The 14,826-nt window shown below is 43.0% G+C and overlaps 1 protein-coding gene across 1 annotated transcript; it reads right to left on the bottom strand.

Annotated features, from left to right (window-relative positions):
- Positions 1-10,604: 10,604 nt before the first annotated feature.
- Positions 10,605-14,613, bottom strand: LOC126556977 (uncharacterized). The gene is made up of 8 exons (XM_050212561.1): positions 14,461-14,613; positions 14,176-14,397; positions 13,950-14,089; positions 13,676-13,881; positions 12,745-13,346; positions 11,775-12,523; positions 11,056-11,707; positions 10,605-10,971 (listed from the first exon to the last, which is right to left on the bottom strand). The coding sequence occupies exons 1-8, from the start codon at positions 14,611-14,613 to the stop codon at positions 10,864-10,866; spliced, it is 2,832 nt and encodes a 943-aa protein (XP_050068518.1). The 3' UTR covers positions 10,605-10,863.
- Between the last annotated feature and the right edge of the window lie 213 nt (positions 14,614-14,826).

Here is a 14,826-nt window from a genome sequence, read left to right as displayed (position 1 = left end):
AAAGGTTCAAAACCAAATAGCAAATACAACACGCACACATACACACACACACACATCCACAGATACAGAAAGTCGAAGCGTGATGAAACCTGAAAGCGGCGTTAGACAAGATGACAGAACAGAAGGGAAAAAACAGGGGCACATTCCTAGTTCGTACTAGTTCTTCTTCTTCTTTTTTTCTCCACCTCATTGATGGTGTTCTGTCTAATGTTTTTTTTTACTTTCCTCTTTTTTTTATTTTCCTTTCTGTTTATTTGTGTTTTCTTACTCAACTACAATCATTTCCAATCGGAGAAAAATGAACGATGAGACGATTAAGATTTTATCGAACCAAGTAACCCGTCTTCATTCTCCCTCCTCTTAACCCTCACCTTCATCTCCCCTTTCCTCTCCTCCCTTCCCCTCTCCCCTTCCACATCCCCAGCACATTTATTAGCTTTCATTCACGATCTCATTCGTGATACAATAGGGATCGCGTAAATTATCGTTACACACTTTTCTGGCATCAGAAGCATCCTTATTAGAACAAAAACAAAATTAGTGGTAGAGCAAAAAGAGCGCATTAAAGAAAACAATGAAAAAAATTAATTAAATAACAAAAATACTACTCCCCCCCCCCTTCATCCTAACCCTCCTATATCCCTATACGCCTCAGCCAAGGATACGAACATACAAAAAAAGATACTTAGACGAAAACAAAAGGATAAACACATTTAACACACACAAAACACACACATACACATGAACTCGAGATGTTTATCATTACCAAAATTTGAATTAGCGTAGTAGTAAAATGACATTACTCAAGCATAAGCTGGGAAGCGAAATCATCAATTAATAGCGGAACAAACGAAAACGAAAACTATTTGCGTAATTAATTAGTTCAATTGATTAAAGAGAAGGAGGAGGAGGGATAAACAAAAGAGGCATCATAAAATACAAAACGTATATCGGCATATAAAAGTCAAAGCGGACAGGCATTATAAAATTTGTATAGTAAGAGAGGTAAAGAAAAAGAAGCGAAGGATGCTTATCGTACAATACTCAGTTTGTCGGTTAGAAACAAACTTTTGTGTTCCTTGTTTTCGGCCCCCTCTCTCTATTCGTCGAATGCGCTCGAAATCGGCCGGCTCGTTTTGTACATTATTAAACGCCACTTGTAGGTGGGTTTCCATTCCCGTTCACGATAAAATACACACACACAGGCGGTAAAGCGAACCGTACGGTGCGTGGTAATGAATTTTAACCAATCAAATAGTTCTCTTTCTCTCAAAAACAAAAGAAACACACATGACTGCGATTGTAAATAGGAATGGGAAGGTTTTCGATGCGAGCTGTACATTTAACTATAAAGCAAGAATTGGGATTGGGCCCGCTCCCCACAAGTGCACCAGCGCCAGAAGCCACTGAAGCAACAGCAGCAGCAGCAACAGCCGCAATAGCCACAAAACCAACAGGAAGACGGTGCGCTGAGACGTTGCGATTATGAATTTAACTATATTTTTAAACAAAACAAAACCAAACCTAACCTAAGCGAGAATTACATTGCAAATATCATATGCATCATACACATAAGCAATACAGAGAGAGAGAACGAGAGAGAAAGAGAGAAAGAGAGAGAGAGAACAAATAAGAATATGGCTCTAAATACACATGACAGACTCAGACCGATACAGACTCAGACAGGGGAATATAGTGTGATCGTCGTAATAAGCGTAATTGTGGTGGTGGCGTGTAATGCGTGTAATAAGAATTTGTCTCTGTACATAGTTCCGTTACGGTGTACGGAACAATTTGCCAAAAGAAAAACTGATCTTGATCCTTCTCCCCTCACTGCGATGTGATGCGATTTCCTGTATGATCGCAACTTAATAGCGAGAAAAACAAACAAACAAATACTGGATAATACTTTCCGAGCAACAAGAGTGAGACAGAGCAAAACAAAAAATGGGGAAAAAGAACGACACACACACACACACACAGAGCACACAGAACAGGAACAGGGACTAAGTGTAGAATCGGTAAACACGCTAAACGCAAAATTCCAGATCCATCAAAACGATCGATCTAACCACAATTTTTGGGCTGTTAACTGTTGTCGTGCTACAAAACACAACACACACACACACACACACAAATACAAGAACAAAGAAGAGCTTCGGGTAGCTTCCTTCGGGCTATAAGGAGGAGGAATGGCGGGGGGATAATTTTATATCCCTTCTCGCATATGTACACACTCACACCTAGACACACACACACACAATGTATACAACAAGGAAACCGGTGCACGTGTGGAAGCCGCCAATATAAGCAATAGTCCGTGTGAATAGGTGCGTGATAGATTGGCACCGGGTTTTTGCAAAAGCCCGGTGAAACGATCATCCTCACGCTCACATTCTTATGCTTAGAGTAACTGTGTATTGTGTAGCCTTCCAACAACGAGGTCGGCCGTCCGATTGATCGTTTGCTTCCGTGGTGCTTGTGTTGCACCACCAAAAAACCCCAAAAAGGAACTGAACAAGCGCGTGTTCCTGTGTGTTTGTGTGTGTCCCGCACTCGTCGACCCAAGTATGCGTCCCACTCGTCCAATCTCCAGTTTACCAACAACAACAAATAACTCCCCCTTTACTATGTACATACAACCAATCAAACATGAGAAACTGAGAGCATAAGAGAGTATACACGCGCGCACCGTGCATACATTTAAGAGCATTACAAAATCGATCATAGCGTCCGGAGAACGTGTCCTGACGGAAGAATTGATACTTGATACATAATATTCGCCCGGAAGGGAATTCTTAGCGAAAGGAAAAGGGAGAGACAGTGAGCAAATTCCACTATGGGAAGCAACAACACACGTACACATTAAACAGGAGTTAGAATAGCATAATGCAAAACGCGCAACAAGAAAACACAAGAAGAATGAACGGGGATGAGAACGAAGGAAGCCGAATCCAGTGATTTTATAGAAATACAAATAACAATTTTAATAACGACCAAACTTAGTTATACTAAATATATATACATGAAAATATATATATATACATATACATATATATATTAATATTTTATTGATTGCTAAGCAAAATTATAGAGGGAAAATCAAACGGGGAAGATCCAAATGAGTAATGAAACAAAAAATGCAAAACGATTAAAACAAAAAACAAAACATAACAAAAAAAAAACAAACACGTTGTCGATCGATCAAGACACACAGCGGCACAGTGGCAGTGAATATATACATAGGTAATAATATATAAGTAAAGGTAAAACAAACGAGAGCGAAGAAAAGGGGAAAACTCACAGAAAATCGATAACGCTAATCGAGGGACGAAGAAGAGGAAGAAGAGAACAAAAAAAACAATGCATAACATAAAGAAAATGATGATGATGATGATGATGAAGAAGAAGAAGGAGGAAGAGGAGAAGAAAAACCATTAATTGACTACTAAAACACCAACAAGTGCTATTAGTAATAGAAATCGAATATTATCATATGTTATTGAACAAGTAAAGAAAAAGGGGAGGAAACGAGAGAACAGAACAGACGATAAAGTATAAAAGAGTAAAAGAAGAACAAAACAAAAGAACTACGAATTATAACACACATACATTAGAGGGAATAAAAAAACACATTCACACACACATACACACACGCAAAGACAAACGCATACAAAACATATAGCATGATTTGTAGTGTAATAAACAAGGTAAAAGGTAAAAGGTAAAAGGAGCTGATGGTATGACTCTATTGAAATGCAGGAAGGTTAGCAAACGAGCAGAGCCGATTGATAGAGACGCTGGCACAAAGAAAGGCTTCTACCGAGCAGCAAAAAAGGGCTACTAAAGATGGAAAAAGTTGCTAATAAAAAAGTAAAAGTAAAACGAAAAAACCAAAAACACTCATACACACACAAACGTGAACATATAAAGCCAAGATAAAGGGAGAATAGAAGCGAAACAAACACACACATACACACAAACACAACACAACAAACAAAATATATCTAAATTGGTACCATTATCTGTACATACATTAGTTTGGTTGATTACAAGTTTTGGGTACTATTTTACTTATAAGTTTAGTGAACAAAAAATAGTTACTGCCTTACATAACTATACATATATATATGTACACATAGCTGTGTATGTATATAGATATATAAATATACATATACATATATATATATATACATATGAATAAACTAAATCGAACATAAGCATGAGCTATTATTGGAAAGCGATGTAGTGGAATGACAAAACAGAAAAAGGAAAAGTGCAGAAAAGTGACCACGCGATACTGTCCAGGGTGGACAGGTGTACACAGAAACATACACAAAAAAAAACACACATACAAACACATCAAAATGACATCAAGTGACAAAAAGGAAACAAGTGACGAAAACTGAACGAAGCAAGCGAGGTGACAAGAAACAAAACCTTTGTAAATACTTTCTCCTGTATACAATAACTCCAAGCTGTAAAAGCATTTGCAAACTCGAAGCATTCAACACAAACAAACACGCACACATATATACACACAGACACACGCGCGCGTTAGGATATAAGTAAACGCTTTGACAGCAAACTTTTTTCACATCATTTCAATAAAAAAGGAAAACTAACAACCAACACAACGATACATTTACTTTTTAATCGAATACGAACTGGAAAACCGTAATTTCCACCATATGACCCGTTGCTCGCAAAACCGACTATCGACAAAACACAGACAGACGAACAACAAATACACGCTCAAACTACTCACACACACAAACGACACATTCTTCAGCAAAGGTTACGCGTTCACATCGGTAAAAGTGGTCTTAGGAATGCTCTAAACTCTTCTAGCTATAAGTTCTAATTCAATACTACCTAAACATGAAACACCAATCTCTCTAGGGTATGGAGGAAGAAGAAAAACAAAAGGAAGATTTTCGGTTTTGTTGTCGTTTTTTTTCATACGAAATACGAGATACACGTTAAAACCAATTATAAACGAATAGGAAGCAGCAGCAGCCGATAAAGCAAACAAAACTAATCTAAATCGAAAAGAATAACTGCCCCTCCCTAAAAATCCGCGCACACGGTTGAGCGGAAAAATGAGCAGTCGCAAAGTCACGCAGCAGCCATCAATGCAGCACACACAAGCGCGCGCGCGCGTTCTAGCTTAAGAATTGATTCGTAGAAGAATAAAACCGAATACAAAGTAAAAACCTTTATCGGATCGGTTCGAGCGGCCTGGTGTTTAGGCTGAGGTAGTAGCGTTATAGGGTAGGACGCCCCCCTCCCCCTCCTCACTCCCCATTATTGTCCGGGATGGCGGAAGTGGCTGCGAGGGAGGGTTTTAGGTAAGCAAGTAAGTAAGTAAGTTAAACTACAAGTGAAAAATTAGTGAAACGACGAAACAAACAAACAAACATACTGTGTTTAAACAACGTTAGCTTACTACGATTGCCCGTTTTACACAGCCTCCTAGCTCGGTTTCTTTTTTCCGTTCGCTCATCGAACTTTGATCTCGTACAGCTCTCGGTTTTGCGTTTGCGTGATTCTTTCCCATAAAAAAAACCTCTCTCCTCACCTTTATAAGATACATAAATAAATCAACACAAAATTGCACTCACAGACACACACACACACACACAAATAAGAAGAGAAAATAAAAAGAAAATAGGAAAACTAAACCAAAAAATAATACTATTGCGCTTGTACAGAAAACGAATTAAAACAAATACTGGTAATAAATCGGTATCGGTAAATACACTTCAAGTCCAGCGAAAAACTCCATTATCAAAACAAAACAGCAGCATAAAATGGCGAGGAAAAATTAAACATAAACCCCCCCGACATACATTTAAACAAAAGCAGAAGTACATAAAACAACAACACTCACAACCCATGCTCATTCGTGTAAGTAATCAAGCAGAACAGTAAAACGCAAAAGCAACAAGTATCATAAGAAAACGCAAAAACAAACAAACAAAAAAAAACGCAAAATATTAACCTAAGTCGATAGTGAAATGAAGAGAAGAATAAAAATACAAAACCTAGATAGTGGATAAAGCAAGCAAAGTAACGTCGTCGGTGAGCAATAGTAGTAAAGCAGATCAAATAGCCAGAAGAGAGAGAAGTGAGGAGAAAAACACAACAACACATACAACCTAAAGTAAGCAATCTCAAACAACAAAATCAAACGAGTCAAAGTCTGGAGGGAAGAAAAAAAACATGGGAAAGAAATAGCGAAACACACACGAACCAATAGGAAAGGAAAACGAGACAAAACACCCAGATAGCAAAAGCAGCAGCAGCAGCAGCAGCAGCAGCACGGTGGTCAGCAGTACCGGTGGTCACAGTGGCCAAATTGCCAACTAAAAGGAATTCATTATCCGTATCCGTTCGTTCTGCGTATTGAAATAAACACACACACACATACATACCCATTTTCAACACACAAACACACACACACATAGTGTTCGATTATGCTGCAGATAAACGTTTCGATTTCTTTCGCAAGTGTTTCTGCTGTATTCTTTTGGGGGAAATCGTTGATCTCTTGCACCCGTTTTGCTTGAATGGGGTAAATGTGTGCATGTGTGTATGTGTGTTGACGGTCGATAAGGATAAACAAAATGAAGGAGATTGCTCTTGGCGCTTTTCCGAGCTATTAGACACTGCTAGAACAAACAACCAGAAAATAAAGGGAGCAACAAAAGGGGAAAAAACGTGGGGAAAGAGACGAAAAGATGGAAAGAAATCAAACAAACACCAAATTATGTAACGCATTGACTTGAAACCCCCCGGCCTCTTGTTCCGGAGAGCCAAAGCTGTGCGTGAGTGTGTGTGTGTGTGTGTGTTTCTCGTGAAAGGAAAAATAAAAGGGCAAACTTTATTACCCAGAGTGCTTCCAGCAAAACTTTATAAAACAATTTCTCGATCGTTGCAATAAGAGGATGGTAGCCCTTCGGTTTTGTTTAGCTGCCTAATATCACCGGTTCTGACGCTCGGATGTCCCGCTGGTATGATGACTTTGACTGGACATAAGCTTTGGTCAACGCATTGATGGGCTGAGGAGAGGTGATGATGCTTCACATTCCTTTACTTAACATTTCTTAAACTTTTTGTGCGTATCAGTCAGAGAGCAAGAGAAAGAGAAGCGAAGGCGAGTGGGAGAGAGAGAGAGAGAATCTAGGAAAGGGATAGAATAATAAATGGGACGGTAAATACATTAGAACAAAACAAAAAAACTAAAACATCTTAAAATACAGAGCAAAGCGGAATCAAACACAGTGTGTCTCCTGCATGCAATTAAATTAGCGCAAAATCGTTATAGCTAAAATATTCATTCAATTAAGTAGAGCAAAAACAAAAACAAAAACGCATTAAAATAAAAAAAAACGTTGATCGTGTAAAACTACTTTTAAAAAATATCAAAAACAAAAACTCATTTCGAAACGAACTGCAACTTAAAAAAAAGGAACAAAAAAAAACATCGATCTAAAACAAAATTAAAGCGTTCACAATGAACAATGAACTTCCTTTAAAAAAAACTAAACTGCCACACGGCACTGGTACGAAGGCATTTTCCCGTTTAACGTTGTTTGATACAGGTATCGGGTCCATCACCGTTTTGTGGTTACGAGTTTGAGCTAGATGTGGAAACAAAGTTGTAAATTCCTTCTCGGCAGAACTTATACTTCTAAAAAAGCCAAAAGAAAACACCAAGAAACCCCGCAACGGGCGCCATCTTGAACACGCCGTATCTGTTTCTGTTGTGCCGCTACAATACTTTTAACTTTAACAGCAGAAGGAATGTTAGAAGCGTTAATTAGGGGAAAAAAGTGCTACAAACAAAAGGAACAAACGATGAATGGATAAGCAAAAACAAAAAAGAAACAGAAGTGACTAACCTTATTCGGCAAACTGCGAGATGTAGCGCGTCTGTCATCTATTTGTTATTTTCTTTCTTTGTGTGTGTTTGTGCAAAGCGCATTATTAGAAGATTGGAGGTTACTTAGATGGCGTCGCCTTCGCATACGACGCATGATCGATTTGTACAGAGATGCTGATGGGTGTGTGTGTGTGCGTTTGTGTGTCGCGAACACCACACATACACACATACCACTGTAATTAGTAAGTAGCTGTAGTTTCGATTGTAGCCCCGAAAGATGGCCAGCTAGAAGCAAACACTAATCGCGACACTATTCTCAAGCCGTACACACGTACACATACACACACACACACATACAAGGGAAACACAAGGTAGCTTGTTGGGACCAGGTCCACGCGTAGAAGGTGTTGAGTTTAAGCTTCAAGCATAGAGAAATATCGAGCGACGTTTATAGGATCGGTTCCAGTGATCGTTTCAGTTTTCAGCTCTTCCCAGAAAACAAATCGGAATAACCAGCCGGTAGTCAGAAGGCTGTACACGAGATGCAGACAGTCCCATGCTAGTTGTCATGTAGAGAAAAATAGAGAGAGAGAGAAAGAGAGAGCGAGAGGAACGCATACGCATACACATACACACAAGTAGGCCACGTCGATAAGTGAGGCAATAAGAATCGATGCGATGCGATCATGCGCTAATCAAGGCTAGGAACACACCACAAACTTACATTATTCGTTTTACAACCTATCTTAACACTACTTCTTCTTCTTCTGGCAGCAAGGAATTTAGTGTACACATACACACCCTCACTATGGGAAAAATGAAGCTGCTTCTAAGCAAATCAATTTCCTTCCAAAAACACAAACACCCATACACACACACACACAAACATTTATTCGTTATGCATTTGTTCTGTTGCGAATTAACTACAAACGAAACAGTTAAAAAAAATACTACAAAACAACCATTAACCACAACACGCAACAAAAATCCGATTGTAACCGATACGTATGGCCATCGTATTTTTAATAAATCACTGCCAAAATCACTGAACGGACGGAATATATTTGAAGCATGTGTTCACACCACTCTCCAAACACTTCTGGGCTATTGTCTGATATTTCTATCGTATAATACTAAAACCGAACCGGTTTGCGGGAAGACGAACACAAAACAAAACAAAAAAAACACGGTGGTAGATGAAGTAACAACAACCAAAACAAAAGAAAACCAAGCGAAAAACTAAAAAAAAGCAACTAAGGAAAAATATTAACGAGAAACAAAAAAAAAAACAACAAAGTATAGAGACAAAAGAAAACGCTATCGCGATTGATTTACATTAGGAACATACTCACGACACCAATATAAAGAAAGGCGGAGTTTTACGATTTAAACAAAAGTAAAGGAAAATGAAGAAGAAACCAACCAGTAGTAAAAAAAAACAAGGAGAAACGAAGCAAAGAAAACAACAACAGCAACAAGCGAGGTTATTATATGAACAAACAAAACAACAAAAAAAAAGATCATAATATTGAAATAATTCTAAAAGAAAACAATTCATATATCCACTAAAAACGAAAACAAAACAACCAAAAAAAAACTTCAATAAAGAACATTTTAATTCAATCCTTGTTACGAAAAAAAAAACCAGTGCAATGATGTCAAGATATCAAAAAGACGTTTTTAATTTTGAAATCATATTATTGAAATATAACATTATGTAAATTTTAACAAAGATACAAAACATTTATAATATAATTTACAAAATAAAAAAAATCTGTACAACTGTGCGTATTTTTCTTCTCTCATTCGTTGAGCGGTGAAATGTAAAGGAAAGAAAGATAAGTGCGCTTTAAGGTGAACTTTGCGTAGTGCACATTACGCAATTTATAATAATTTGTTGAAGTTATTAGCTTTTTTTACTATAATTTCTTTCATTCTAAATAAAATGCTCAACAAAAAAACAACAAAACAAGGCACACTTTACTTCGTGTGAGATATGATTGTTAGTTTATTCAGCGTAGCTGCACGTGAAGCACTGTGCTTTCATGTTTAAGCTTTTTATGTGTAGAAGTCTAACGTCCAACCAGACTACTCTATCTACTAATGCGGTAGTATCGTATCAAAAGCATAAAATCAATTCCCATTTAAACCATCACCCTTACGTTAATACCGGGACGGTGTGACACCTAACACCTACTACATCAATCAACCGATCAACCCCGGAGCAGCAAAACGATCAACGGTCTACGGCTTCCTATAGGTGCTAACGAAACGGTTGTGCTACACAAAAACGGTGACTAATATCCTGCTACGATTGCCGATTGCGTGTGTAGTATCTACGTAACGCGACGTTGAACTGAATTTCATTCGATTATCACAGGTATCGTCCATTCGGCGGTCCCCGGTATGCCCGGCCCGGTCCATTTGCTCCCCGTCAATGTGCTCGTTTCGATGTGCATTTGTGGTTAAAATTAATGTTTATTAGTCGCACACACTCATACCGTGGTGCGAGTGTGTGTTATTTTTGCTAGTAATTCGAGTAAAACGTTCGCTTAAGCTTAGTGGACTGCAGGCTTCGAACGCAGTGTTCGAGCTCGTACAGGGCGTAAAAACAAAGTTTCGATCTAATATCTATGCTTAAGTCTACTATCGCAAGCTCAACAAGACGACCTTAATATCAGCGCTTGGGTTCGATGCCTTTGTTCGGTAGTGTCTTCCTGAGCTTGCCTCGATAGCGCCTTCATCTGGGCAGGGATTCACATTTGTTTGCTCGATCGGTCGGTCGCCTAGCAGCAGTGGTAAAAGCGTTGATAGGAACGGTTCCTCCCAGTATCGCAGTAGTGTTAGTGTTAGTGGGCAGTAGTCATGGGGTGAGGGAGGGGAGATGAACCATTACATCGAGCAGTTGATAGCGAGCGACCGATCGGAGGCTTGGCACGTGAGATAAGAGGAGCATTCCTTTCCAGCACTCCCTTCTACCAGTTGTCGCGCCGTTCGCGACTCACCGTCGTGCGACTCTGCTTGATGTACGTCGTTCTCGTGTCCATATCCATCGTGCCGGAACCGTACACCGACGAGTTGTTCTGCAAGATCGCACAGACACACAGAACATTAGTATTCACAGAGTCTCAAGAGTTAAGTTTTTCCTCGGAATGAGGCCTACATACCGCTTCGGATTCAGCTCGAAGATCAAGATGATCCTCGGGGATGATCCAGCGCTCCGTAAACTCACTAGCCGAGCGTGCCAAGCTTGGGTGACTTAGTGATCGCTGAAGGGAACGCTGATCGTATCGTGCCTCCTCATCGTCATCATCATCGAAGTAGGCCTTGCTGTGCGACACAATGTACGAGCTACCCTCCTCCGACGGTTCACCACCACTTCCCGAACGCCCTGGACCTCCGCTCATTCGTCCAAAGTCTACGATCACCTCCGACATGGAGCGCATGTCGATGTTGTTCGAGTTGTAGGACGAGCGTGAGGTACGGCGAGAACGAGAACCACTGGCTAGGGAACCGGCGTGGGCACCATAGCCAAGATTCGTCGCAGCCACCAACTGTGGCTCTTGAGTAATCGTACGCACGGACGAGTCCCCGTCACTGTCGTACTCGTACAGCGTGGGCAGCGAGCTACGGCGGGATCGAGTGTCCCAGGTTTCACGCTTCTTGCTACGCTTCGACTGACGCAGCTCGACGTCCTCCGGTGGGGCCAGGATGCGTATGATGACATCCCAGGAGCGTGGCTCGAACAGGTTCTCGTAACGCGCATCCGAACGGATCCGCTCGAAGTCCTCTCGAACCGTGGCCTCCGACAGCATCGTACTACAAGTGATCACATCAGATAAGTTGCTTTAAGCATTTCCACCGTTCATTCCCCTCTCAAACTTACCGCAGTGTCGATTCAGTCGTGATGATCTCCTTCCACTTCAGCTTGTCATCGTAGCTCAGCTGGCGCTGCAGCGGGTAACGGTGCAGATCCGTGTGCAATGCAGCCGTCGAGATGGACGTGTCCGGCATGTCCACCTCCTGCAGCACCCGGATCAGCACGTCCCAGTTCGATACGGAGCGATCCTCCGGCGGCAAGTCTACCGGCTTCATGTTGCCGACCAGCTCGGGACTGCGCAGCTCATCAGCTGCATAAGCACTGGGAAGGTACGTCGACGACGGCACTGGCATGTTGGCCGAAGCGATCGATGGCGCACCGGACGCACTGGACACGTCGGAGAAGTCTTCCCACTGGCGCTGACGCTGCGCCTCGTAGTTGCGAATCGTGACGTCCCACGTGGGGTCAATGGGTGGTGGTGGTGGAGCCGGTACCGGCACCGGCCGTGCCTTGTACTCCGTCACCAGCCGCTTGTGCCGCTCGACGTCCTCAATCGTAGTGCGCTCGGTGACGGTCGTAAGGAACAGATCATCTACAACGTGAGACTTGAGTTCAGGCTTTTTGTACACGGCGATCGGTGGTTCGGGCAGCTGCTGCACCGCGTCCTCGGCGCGGTTAGTATGGCTAGTGACGTGCGTGCCGGTTAGCTGATAGAGGTGCGACGCGTCCACGAGCTCGGTCAGCGAGTGTGTGTCGTGGGCGCGCGGCCCGTCCGGTACCTCCAGCCAGCGTCGGTTCGTGCTCGTGGTCGTTACCTGAATTGGTAGTGAGTGATTGGAGGGGGGCAAACGTGTCCGAGGATCGGACGGTCAAAACAGTTACGTTAGTGTATGGCGGTGCAAAAATGCGACAGAAAAACACACAAGAGTGGTTGGTGGTGGGACAGGGAAAGGGTGGTGATTGCAAGGAGTGGGAAGGGATAGAGGAATTGAGACAGTGGACACAGTGTGGTCAGGGTGCAATGTTTGATATTAACCGTAGTGTTATAGCGCGGCATCGGTGGTGGACTGGGCGGGTAGTCGAGATGTGCCGGAACCGTGTGCAGCTCCGGAACGTAGGTAAAGTGGGATTGAGCACCATCGGCAGCCAGCGACTCCGTCGTCATCACACTGTCCCGATCTTCCTGGGTTTCGAGAATCGTCGACAGATTGTTACGATCTCCGCCATGACTCACGAGCGTACTGCTGTTGCTCTCGGTGTCCGACATGGAGGACCCACTCATCGACGGCAGCGAGGATGGTGGCGGTGGGGAACGCTTCACACGAACCTGGATATCGAACTTGGGCGACGGTGGTAGGGCAGCACTTGCCAGATGCAGCTCGTGCGTCTGCCCATACGCCATGTGATGATCACCCGATGCCAAACTCATTCCATCGTGAACATAGGCGCCATTTTCGTACGCACTGCTGCTACCGCGTGAGCTCACCGGCAACGAGCCCGTCTCCACCTCCTCGTTCTCCGACTGCGACTCGCTCGGATAGTCCGACGGGATCAGAGCACCCTCGCTACCGGAAGAACTCTGAATCGGAGGCGGTACGGCCACGACCGGTCGCGCCACCTTAAATCCTGACACGCTTCCTGATGCCACGATGACGCATTGGTAGTACAGGTGGTAGGTTGGTGCCAGTGGTGGTAATGGTGGTGAGTTCGTGATCAGTTCGTGGTGCGATTTGGTTTTTAGCGTTTGGCACGAAGGTTTTTGTTTTTGGTTTGGGGGTGCATGAATTTAGAAAGAGATGAAACGAATCGTTAGAAAGTGGTTACAGGACTTGATCGTCGAGCGCGACCGTGCTTCAAGAGACTGATCCAGTGCAAACGATGCGTTAATGCTAGGTTTGCAGATCTCCCACCCCACGGAGTCAGTTAGCTTCCCACGGCGGGGAAGCACTTCTTCCCAATCCTCTTACCTATGCTTCCGCTTTCGAGAGCAGTAATTTCGGATCCGCTGCCAACGTGCACCACGCGACGTACGATCGGAATCGGACGACGGCGCAGACAGTAATAGGACACTCCCAGGCCAAGCAAGAGCAACGTAAGGAACATGATGGCGCAGATAATGAACAGGATCTGAATACCCTTCAATGGTGGTTCAATGATGGCAGCTTCGTTAATGCTGAAAGTGAGAAAGGAATTGACGAGTTAGCGGTTGCGGCCTCCACAATAACTCCTGCTCTTTCTTACATTGGAGCGGGAAGACCGGCAGGAATCGGAGCAACTGGAGGTGGATATCGGCACACGATTGTGATGATCTCGTCCCCATCCATTTCCAGCCCCGGATGGAACCGCACCACAATGTTGTTGGTGAAGACTCGTTGAGGTCCCTATAAGAGACACACACACACACGCACACATTCATCAATCACAAATCATCACTCTAGAAATTCTCGCCCTTCCAATGACCGTTTACCTGCTTCGTTCCACATCCCTTCAGTGGGAGATCGATCCGATAGCTGAGATCACCCTTGCCACTCGTCTGGCAAGCGCTGTTGCGATCGTAATCGGCGTACGCCTTACCGTAGAACGGTTCGTTAAACTTTAGCTCCACCTGCATGAAGCCGGCGGCACAGTTGAGAGCCGCTTTCGTTCGGTTCAGGAAGATGATTGGGCTGAGATCGTCCAGTTTCGTAACCTGTGGAAGAGACGGAAAGGTTACTGACTCCGTTGCACTCATAAACTCAGCTCAATGTCTCACCTTTCCATCCAGGGTGGCTTCTTCCGGCAGACCTTCGCCCTGGTACTCGATGCTGTTTGCCTGCGAGGCATAGTTCGACTGGGCATGTGCTTTATCCGGCCACACCACTACGACTGCGCAGGCAAACAGTATTAAGCTTCGCATCGTACTCATCTCTGCAGAGAAGGAATAGAATAAGAACGTTCCGCTGTAAGTGCAACCATTTCATCGAACGGAGCGCGCTGCTAAGAGAAATACGCCTAAAGGTATGCAATTCAGTGCTCGTTTCATCGATCGCCCTTGGAAAAGCTTATGTCACCCGGAGTAAAAATATGCACAAAAGGGTATTATAAAACTTCTACATCTGAAGAAATCGAAGGTGAAAGG

The sequence above is a fragment of the Anopheles maculipalpis genome, chromosome 2RL (genome assembly GCF_943734695.1).
Source record: "Anopheles maculipalpis chromosome 2RL, idAnoMacuDA_375_x, whole genome shotgun sequence".
NCBI lineage: Eukaryota > Metazoa > Arthropoda > Insecta > Diptera > Culicidae > Anopheles > Anopheles maculipalpis.
This window is presented reverse-complemented; position numbering and strand designations above follow the sequence as displayed.

Coding starts and splice junctions, on each gene's coding strand:
- LOC126556977 (XM_050212561.1), bottom strand. CDS start 14,613: ATGAGTACGATGCGAAGCTTAATACTGTTTGCCTGCGCAGTCGTAGTG. Junction 13,347..13,675: donor TCTCGAAAGCGGAAGCATAG/GTAAGAGGATTG, acceptor TCGTGGCATCAG/GAAGCGTGTCAGGATTTAAG. Junction 12,524..12,744: donor TGCCGCGCTATAACACTACG/GTTAATATCAAA, acceptor CTACCAATTCAG/GTAACGACCACGAGCACGAA.